The sequence below is a fragment of the Dryas octopetala genome, chromosome 4 (assembly GCF_963921425.1).
Source record: "Dryas octopetala chromosome 4, drDryOcto1.1, whole genome shotgun sequence".
NCBI classification, from domain to species: domain Eukaryota; kingdom Viridiplantae; phylum Streptophyta; class Magnoliopsida; order Rosales; family Rosaceae; genus Dryas; species Dryas octopetala.
In genome coordinates this window covers 11,940,674-11,950,833 of record NC_141369.1, presented here as the reverse complement: position 1 = coordinate 11,950,833, position 10,160 = coordinate 11,940,674, and the positions used below count along the sequence as shown (strand labels likewise).

General features: G+C 35.9%; 1 protein-coding gene across 1 annotated transcript; it reads left to right on the top strand.

Moving 5' to 3' along the window:
• The first annotated feature begins 1,778 nt into the window (after positions 1 to 1,778).
• Positions 1,779 to 5,645, top strand: LOC147286866 (putative disease resistance protein RGA1). Its single transcript, XM_086242492.1, has 3 exons — positions 1,779 to 4,897; positions 5,102 to 5,207; positions 5,299 to 5,645. The coding sequence occupies exon 1, from the start codon at positions 1,920 to 1,922 to the stop codon at positions 4,812 to 4,814; it is 2,895 nt and encodes a 964-aa protein (XP_086098618.1). The 5' UTR covers positions 1,779 to 1,919; the 3' UTR covers positions 4,815 to 4,897; positions 5,102 to 5,207; positions 5,299 to 5,645.
• The last annotated feature ends 4,515 nt before the right edge of the window (positions 5,646 to 10,160 follow it).

The following is a 10,160-nucleotide window of genomic DNA, read 5'->3' as shown; positions in this document are numbered from 1 at the left end:
AATGTTTGCACCTATCCTATAGGTTCATTTCTGTTTTCTTTTTGCAATTGCATGCAAAAAATGTGCGTACCGTCACTACTTTTGATTTAAAGATTACTACCATATATTTAGAGTTAATTTGGCATGAAGAAACATAAAATTTTCTCGCAATATGATTAGAATTAATAGCCGTTTGCAGTGCTCTGATTTTTCTTTTAAGTCTTTGTATCTATAAGAAACTTAACACAAAAAAGAAAAAAAAAAAATGCAGGAAATAATAATTTTTGGTCATGAAAAATTGCAGAAGAGATTGCAACTTTGCAAGTACCTTCTGTGGAAGAAATTGGGTGGTCATATGCTTTATGTCATTTCTTGAAGTTCTTGGTTTATGAGTGCTTGTGGTATGTGTGGATGAAAGGTAAGCAGTTAGACTTATTTTTGTGTATGCTTCTTCTCATTGTAAAAATATAAATGATACCTCAAGGGTTGGGGTACTTTGTACTGAAGACCATTACATTCTGGAACAAAAAATCTCAACCATTGCAACCCATTTGATGTTTTAGTCAATTAAATGCGGGCCAAAATGACTGAGAAAAATCCCCCTTCCACAAAATGACAACAGTGACAGCTGTGTATGTATTTACAAAGCGAAGCAACCCATTTCTATGGAATTATGGCCATAAAATACAAGTCCTACGTTCTTGCTGGGTCATGCGCACTCATGCCCATCCTTGAATTAAAGTTTGTACTAGTTATTGTCGAGGGTATTTTAGGAAAATGCCCTCTTCTTGGACAACATGACATAGTTTGTAGCATTGTGCCCGTTTGAATAATATTCTTTTATTAGACATCCTGATATGTTATATTGTTAAATTATTAATTTAGAAATAATGATATTTAAATATTGTACCATTAACAGTTCTTTAATATAACATCTGATCATCCAACATAAATTACTCTTTTGCGGTCGTTTTGTTTTTAACTAGTTAGCTTTGATTTTCTGGATCTTTGGCCCTCCCTCTTATCAAAAAAAAACATAAATTACTTTACAAGATTCGACCATAGAGTGTAGGGATAAATGTCATTAACTACTAAAGCTACAAGCCCTTTAAAACCTCGGAGTGTAAGAGTAAATACTCTTAACTACCAGAGCTACCAGAGCTACAAGCTCTTTAGGTTTTTTAACTTGGGTAAATTTCAAACACTAGTCTGGCGTGTACTTTTCTTTTGGCTTTGTGTCAAACTGGCTAGCCTTGCCTCCTCCACTCAAAAGACATATAAATCCAATTAATCAATGGAAGTACCTAAATTCACCATTCCATTCCCATTTGGTTGATAACATGACAAGATTTTAAATTCCTGTAATGTAGTTGATGAGGACTGGACTGTCAGCTCTTGAAATTGATGGAGTTTCAATTGAACACGGCATGCAATTTATCACAATATATCATGTGTTACCCATTATCATTCTTGTCATTTGCTGATAAAAAGTAGTCCAAACTGACTGCTTTAACTGGTGGACTAACAGTACTATAGTGTGAAAGTGTGAAACAGACCAAAAAAGAAAAAATAGTGTGAAAGCGTTTCTGTTTTTCTTGTCCCTACTACGTAGACCCTTGTGCTTGGAAATGAATGGCGGTGCGTGACTTATCTTAAAACTCCTCAGTATACAGCCAATTGTGGGGGACCAGCAGATATTGCACAATTATTTCTACCGCGTGTACTTGTCAATTTTCATTATAATTTAATTTAATTCAACCAAAAATTATTAGAAAAATTGGGCCAAGACATTCAAGTATTCAACAACTCACTCAGTCACTCTATATGAAGTGGGTAAGAGAAAGACGGTAGCACGCCCGCCATTCTGCATTTGCTACTTGTTTTTTCTCTATCTCTCTCTTTTTCATTCTCACTCAGTTTCAAACTTGCTCCTCAACAATATGGCTGAAGCACTCGTTAATGTACTCCTGGAACGTTTGGCTTCGATCACCATTGACAAGATCAACCGAGAGCTGAAACTAGTCACAGGTGTTGACAAAGAAGTTGAAGATCTCACCCGCAACCTCAAAGCTATTCAAGCTGTGCTCGAGGATGCAGAGCAGAGACAAGTGAAGGATTCCAGCGTGAGACGTTGGCTGGATGAGCTGAAAGAAGTTTCCAACGAGATAGACAACGTGTTGGATGAGTGGAGCACTGAAATTCTAAAACACCAAATTCTGAAACAAGATGAGGAGGAAACTCAAAAAGCTCCTCTTACTAAGAAGAAGGTACGTTTCCACATTCCCTCCCCTTTTTTTTCTGGAAAAGTCAAGAAAGTCCTTCATCGCCATGACATTGCTAAGAAGATTGTAGATCTAAATGAAAGATTAAATAAGATTGCTGATGACAAACAAAAGTATAACTTTCAAAACACAGAAAGACGCGGAGGTGAACAACTTGGACGACAAAAGACTTCTTCTCTTGGTGATATATCGTTTGGTCGAGAAAATGAAAAGATAGATTTAGTAAGCAAGTTGGTAGATGAGAGTAGTCAAGAAAGGAATGACCCCCTTATCATTCCTATCATAGGGCTGGGAGGAACTGGAAAGACAAGTCTCTCCCAACTAGCCTATAACCATGAAAGGGTGAAGGCTCATTTTGATTTGAGAATATGGGTTTGTGTCTCAGACCCTTTTGATGAGATCAAAATTGCTAAAGCTATCCTTGAAGGTCTTTCTGACAAGGATGCGTCAAATTTAAATGAATTGGAAACTTTAGTGCAACGTATAAAAGAAAGGATTAGGGGAAGGAAATTCCTTCTTGTCCTAGATGATGTGTGGAATCCAAAGCCTACACAGTGGGAAGAACTAAGCAAACTTCTGCGCAATGGAGGTATAGGCAGCACAATTTTGGTGACCACACGAAAAGAGAAGGTTGCTAATATCATGGGTGCAACCACTCACATAATCCATTTGCAGGGGTTAAGTGAAGAACATTGTCGGTCATTGTTCTATTACTTTGCGTTCAGAGATTGGAAAAGAGAGAACCTTAAAATGTTTGAAGATGTTGGCAATGATATTGTAAAAAAGTGTAAGGGTTTGCCTCTTGCTGCAAAGACTTTAGGTAGTCTCATGTGCGGTAAGAAAAAATTGAAAGAATGGCAAGATGTTTTAAATAATAAGATATGGGAATTAGAAGAGTTCGAGCAAGAGGTTTTCCAACCGCTATTACTAAGTTATTATGATTTGACCCCAACAATTAGACGTTGTCTTTTATATTGTGCTATTTTTCCAAAAGATTTTGAGATTTATAAAGATGATTTGATTGAGTTGTGGATGTCACAAGATTATCTTGATGTTAAGGGAAAAAGAGAGCAAAAGAAAATAGGTCAAGCATATTTTGATGACTTAGTAATGCGGTCTTTCTTCCAAGATTTTGAGAGAGATGATGATGAAGATATAATAAGATGCAAAATGCATGATATTGTACATGATTTTGTGCAATATCTAACCAAGAAGGAATGCTTTATTATGGAGATTAAGGATTCTAATGAGAGAATAGAGCTGCCAGATGATAACATTCTTCATTTGACTATGATGTTTGCCTATGAGGATTCAATTCCAATTTCTTTTTGCAATTTTAAATTTCTGCGAACATTCACAACTTTTGATTCAAAAGTTACTATCATTGGGCCAGATTTAATTTTGCAATTGAAATTCGTGAGAACGCTAAATTTGAGGCATAACTGTATCAAAGAAATTCCTAAAGAAATTGGTGAATTGATACATTTGAGGTATCTTGATTTATCTCACAATAAAGATTTGGAGGCATTACCCGATGCTATATGTGAATTATACAACTTGCAAACCTTGCGCATTGATTGGTGCAGGGGTCTCAAAAAAGTACCCGATATGGGAAGGCTAATTAAATTAAAGCATCTTCATGTTAAGGGCACTCGGGGTGCAAACATAAAAGGCATTGGGAGATTAAGAAATTTGCAAACGGTAGATGACTTTCATGTGGGTGCGGATAATGAAGGAGGATTGAAGTTAGAAGATTTGAAAAACTTGGACCACCTTCAAGGGAGTCTTGCGATTAGACACATAGGGCGTACGGAAGATGCGAGTCAGGCTGAGAAAGCACAATTGGTGAATAAGAAAGACCTCTTTCATTTGCGACTGGATTTCGGATGTTTGTGTGGACCTGACATAGAGCATAAAAACGATGGAGAAATACTGAATGCCTTACAACCACATCCAGGTTTGGAATCTTTAGACATCTCGAGATGTTATAACACCCCCTCGTCTCCCAATTGGCTGATGTCTTTACAAAACTTGCGAAAGCTTGATATTCGAGATTGCACGTTTTTGCCTCCTTTGGGGAAATTGTCATCCCTGGAATCTTTGGAAATTTGGGAGTGTAGAAAGATTGGAAAGATAGGAGTTGAGTTTTTGGGATTAATAGACGACAAGCAAACATCATCATCATCATCGTCACAGTCACAGACTTTGTTCCCCAAATTGAAACGCCTCGCATTCTACCACATGTATGATTGGGAAGAGTGGGAAGGAGTGGAAGGGTGGAGGGAAGAGGAGGATTCTCATGATCAGATTACAATAATGCCCTCCCTCTCTACCCTAACATTTCAATTCTGTCGAAAGCTAGAAACACTGCCCAACTTCCTGCGGAAGACACCACTACAGAATTTGGAGATCTGCGACTGTCCATCTCTTGGCAATGCTTGCAAAGAAGGAAGTGGTAAGGAGTGGGACAAGATTTCTCACACCACAAACATTGAAGTGAATTGGGATACTGTGGTACAGAAAGACGGAGTTCGGATCCAGCAAGACAGATGAATCCTCATTCATCTGAGCTTTGCATCCTTCGGTGAGTGAGGAGCTCTGGCAATCTCCATCATCCAGCTCTGCTACATCTTCTTGTAAGTAAACTCTTATTTATTTACCTAATTCTATGCCAAATATTCAGATATTAATTAATACAATCCCTACTGGCCTGCCATGATTTCATTTTACCAAAAAGTAAATAATTGAAAAGCTATTCTGAGTCAAAGTTATTTACTTCATTTCTATCTCTAATTTATAGTTACTCACTCTCTTATTCGTTTTGGCTGCTTTGAATTCAGACTTCAACTTCTTCTTCCAACAACCACAACTTTTGTTAGAGGAAAGGCCTTCAACTTTTGTGGTTGTGGAAAGCTCGATCATCTGTAATATTATATTTGTATCCTGGTGAGCTTTATGGCATCAAATTGAATTTCTAAAATTTTGAATTACCTTGGGTTTGTGATTTCGAATTAGTAATGGCACTTCTATGTGGCAGACGAAATATGCTAGAAAAGAAGTTGGCTGATGCTGATGTCTCTGAGGAAGACCAAAACAACCTTCTCAAGTTCTTGGAGAAGAAAGAAACCGAATACATGCGCCTTCTGGTTTTAATTTGGTAGTTCTTTATCCTGCTGTTGTTTGTTTTTTTTAGTCTTTTGGTTTTGGCAATGGGCTGGGTGCCATCCCCCCATAGCCTCCTTTCCCTGTATTTCTATTGTGACTAATGTATTAGTCATCAAATTTTAATTCTTTATTTGATTTTATCTATTTCCAAGACTTGGCTTACCCACTTGGTCCAACCCTTGAAGATCTTCAATGTATATATTTTTAGAAATTTACTCATTAACCCTGGTGTTGGGTCAGGTCTCTGTTTCATTTGTTTCTCTTGCAGCTACAATATATTCTACAACATTGCTATTAGAGTTACAACGAATGTGAAATTAATTTGCCAATGGCCTGATGTCCAGCATCAACGAATTCTCGTCAAATGTTTGTTTTGCAAAGAAACAAAGAATCTAATTTCTTGTTGCTGTCGGAACAAAATGGTGTCACCAGAGATTGTTTCATGTTGTTTGAATATCAGTACCTTAAATCTTTTTGCACATGAAACTTCGTTAGATTTGTGTGGGCAGGGTTAAAATCGAGTGTAGGTCATGCCTAAATCTTACTAATTCTATGGGTTTGATGATCCAGGACAAAACAACTTAGTTCAGTTAATGAATGATACACATGTTGTACTAGATTTAGCCTCCATTAATGAGCGTGACAGTAAAGCTTGACGTTAACATTATCGTTGATTGTAATTAGTTAGATACTATTGGTGTAACAACATCAATTCCAATTCCGTTTCTTAGACATTAGTTAGATATATCGAGAAGTCTATATGTTCATGTAGTTAAATACATGGATCCTTAGACAATTCTCTCATCCAAACTCTCTCTTAAAATTTATCCTCACTTTCTACCATTTTCTTTTCCATATCTCACATAATTTTAGTTGGTTACATTAGGAATCTAACCTTAAAATATCCTAATTTTAACCAATCAATTTCCCAGCCATGCATTAACACTGAATTGGGCAATGCCCATGTATATGTGTCTTATGTATTTTTTTTGGAATTATAAAGTTAGTTAGAACTACCTTATTTGTGTAATTGGTTATTCTCAGGTTATGCACTGAATCATTTAATTTCATGTAGTAGAGGGTAAGTGGAAGCATTTTGGCAGCGTCTGTTATATCTTTGCCTATGCTACAATGCACTTTCCAGTGAGTCAAGGGACAACTAGGTTTTGCTTGCTATGCAAACACTGAGGGTTTTCTAAACTCTGCCACCACAAAACAAGACATAATGGGTTTGTCTGCAAGTATATGTATTGCACTTGAAAAAGCAATGTCAAATGTTGTAAAATTGAAAAGGTATTAATGTTTTCGTTCAATTTTTCTTAGTCAAAGTTAATTACTTCATTTTTATCTCTAATTTTCCATCATAATATGTAGTTACTCTCTTTCTTGTCTTAAAAAAAAAAAAAAGACAACTATAATAACGTACAACAAAGACTTGCAAAGAAGATGAAAGAGAGAACAAAGACACATGAATCCAGCAAGACAGATGAATTCTCATCTCAGCTTTGCATCTTCGGTGAGTGAGGAGCTCTGCCAATCTCCATCATCTAGCTCTACGCGCTACATCTTCTTGTAAGTAAACTCTTATATATAATGCAATAATGCTCTTTCAGTAGTTAGACCATTAATTTCATTATTACGATTTTAGGGTCATCCCTCACCAGTTATAAGTGAGGTTTAGTTTAATAAATATTTTGGGATCTAATAGTTTATTTCACTGTCTTCCGATGAGAGCAGCATAATGAGTCGATCCTCAATCCAGGACATTACTTCTAGTTTTTCTTTGGAGTCTATATGTTGCATAGCTTCTTGGTTGTAGAGATTTTCTTATTGTACTGATAATTCTTGTTACAATTTCACTGTGATGTTCTATTCTTTTACATGGGCAGCCATGAGATATAGATGTATGCAATTCATTCTTGATATGAGGAACTGAACAATTTCTTAGCTATCAATCATTTTGATGTAATACAGGTAAGTGGCAGCATTTGGGTAGCGTCAGTTTTATCTATGTTGTGCACATACCTCTGCTAAAATGCAGTTTGCAGTGAAAAAACGGTCTTCATATTGGAAGCATCAAATTTGCAGATTAGTTTGATGCTCAATCATCCAGCATCTAGAGAGCTGCCTTTGAGGAGCTTTTGTGTGCTCGATTGTGACCTCGTGAGTTCGAGCATACAACACTGCTTTCCTTTTTTGATCTTGATGCATTTTGGGCCCAGTTTTAGTATTCATCTCATGCTCCTAGCTAGTTGCATTAGGACTCCTAATTATTGTATTCTAGGGTTTTAGTGAACCTATAAATCGGCCTTTAAGAATCTTTGCAAGACTCTTGTCAATGTTCAAATAGACCAATTGAGAGAAAACTTAGTGAGATTGAGTGCTTGTGAGCTTTGGGTGTAATTGGGATTCTCTATTGAGAAAGGTTGAGAGGAGTGAGATTAGTTAGTGTGATTGGAAGAACTTATTTGTTCTACATTGTAATCTTCTTCTTTCTTTGGTTGATCGTGGTCATCGTTTGTATGTAGCCCATTATAGGGGTGAGCCATGTAAATTTGTTTAGCTTGTATGATTGTTGCTCTTTTGCATCTATTTTCTCGCTTAACTGTGCATGATCTTGGGGTTAAGAATTTAATTGAAGGAAACAAAGAAAAGAAAGTATTAGATCAAAGGTATTTCAAGAACTTAGTAATGCAGTCTTAATTTCATTCATGATTTCGATGATGATGGAAATATAATAAGAAACAAAATGGATGATATCAATCATATCATGCATGATGATTTTCTTTAGCTTTCTACCAGGAATAGAGGTTAAGGGTGCTAAAAAGAAATTAATGGAGCTACCAAATGATAATGTTTGTCATTGACCTTAATGTTTGCACCTATCCTATAGGTTCACTTCCGTTTTCTTTTTGCAATTGCATGCAAAGAATTTGCGTACCGTCACTACTTTTGATTCAAAGATTACTACCATATATTTAGAGTTAATTTGGCATGAAGAAACATAAAATTTTCTCGCAATATGATTAGAATTAATAGCCGTTTGCAGTGCTCTGATTTTTTTTTTAAGCCTTTGTATCTATAAGAAACTTTAACACAAAAAAGAAAAAAAAAATATGCAGGAAATAATAATTTTTGGTCACGAAAAATTGCAGAAGAGATTGCAACTTTGCAAGTACCTTCTGTGGAGGAAATTGGGTGGTCATATGCTTTATGTCATTTCTTGAAGTTCTTGGTTTATGAGTGCTTGTGGTATGTGTAGATGAAAGGTAAGCAGTTAGACTTATTTTTGTGTATGCTTCTTCTCATTGTAAAAATATAATGTAATCATTATGTCTGCTTTGTATGCTGCTTCTGTTGTACTTAAAATCACCACGGGGTAACTCACCCTCAATAAAATCAGAATTGGGGTCAAACCACATTCATAAGAGTTGAACCTAAAATCTCATCTAGCAAAGTAGAGAGAAATGACACTAGATTAGTGTCGAAATATGCTCATTGGCGTGATTAGTCACACTACAATACGAATATGGTCATTTAGGATTGGTAGTGCAACAACTGGTATGTGGGGGGCTGTGGCTTGTGATTCGCAACAGTGCTAGCTGGTTTTCTTATGGGAACTACTACTAGTAGGTATACATAGACTTGTTCATGCCTCTTGTCGTTCGATTGTTAGTTGTTTCCCAACTCGGATTTCACTTTATCATTCTTGAGATTGACATCAATGGGTGCACAACTGACTCATGGGAGAAGGAGCATTGGCAGCAAGTTTTTATATCTTTGTCTTTTATGTTCTGCGTGATTGTAATCACACTTGTTATTTTTAAAAAACTACTTTGTTTCTTAAAAAAAATTATAATTACATGTTTGTAAAAAAAAAAGGTGCTTAGTTTTTTGGATGACGGTAGAGTTTTGGAATAAGATCTTCTACTATGGCACCTGAATTGGTGACCCAAAACTCATTTTGAGTTTTCAAAACTCATTGGTGTGCAAAACTGAAACCCAAAAATTTGATACTATTTAGCATAATAGAAGGCCTATAAGGGGTTTTTAAAGAGTTTTTAGATGGCATGAGATATGTATAGTTTTGTGATGATTAAGGGCTAATAAACACAACAAGTTTTCAAACAAATGTGTGTCCACCAATCATAAACAAGAAGAGAAAAACATATAGAAAATAATACTACACCTGAAAAATTGTCCAATATATTGAAAGTTAGAGGGCAAAATTGTCACAGAGTTGCTATAAGAAATGGGCAACCCCAAACTAAATTCACGGACTTCTGAAAACCAATGAAAGGAACTTTTACAAGATGATGCAATTATCTTCCCAAAAACAGAAAATCAGAGAATCATTTGCATTGAAGGGCCAATTAATTAAGAGATTTTGTGTAGATCTTTCAAACAATTGGAATGTTTTTTTATTGTTTGAGTTGCCCCAAATGCGACAGTTTTACTTTACCCATCATTTCCCAATTAGTAAAACAATCTTACCATCTTGGGTCATTGTCATCATCACCACAAATCTCTATACATTGATTTGGCTGCCATAGCTATAAGATGCATTTAAAAAATTACATTTTTTTTTTTTTTGGTTTTATTGTAAAAATTACTTTGACTAAAGACCACAAGAGGCCAAAAGAGTTTCATGATCATACCTTTGTGTTGTCAATTCCTAAAGGTCTTCCACTTTCCCCACACAGACCTACAGAGAGAGAGAGAGAGTTGCGGTAA

Excerpts from the sequence above, each read along its gene's own strand:
- LOC147286866 (XM_086242492.1), top strand. The coding sequence starts at position 1,920 with ATGGCTGAAGCACTCGTTAATGTACTCCTGGAACGTTTGGCTTCGATC.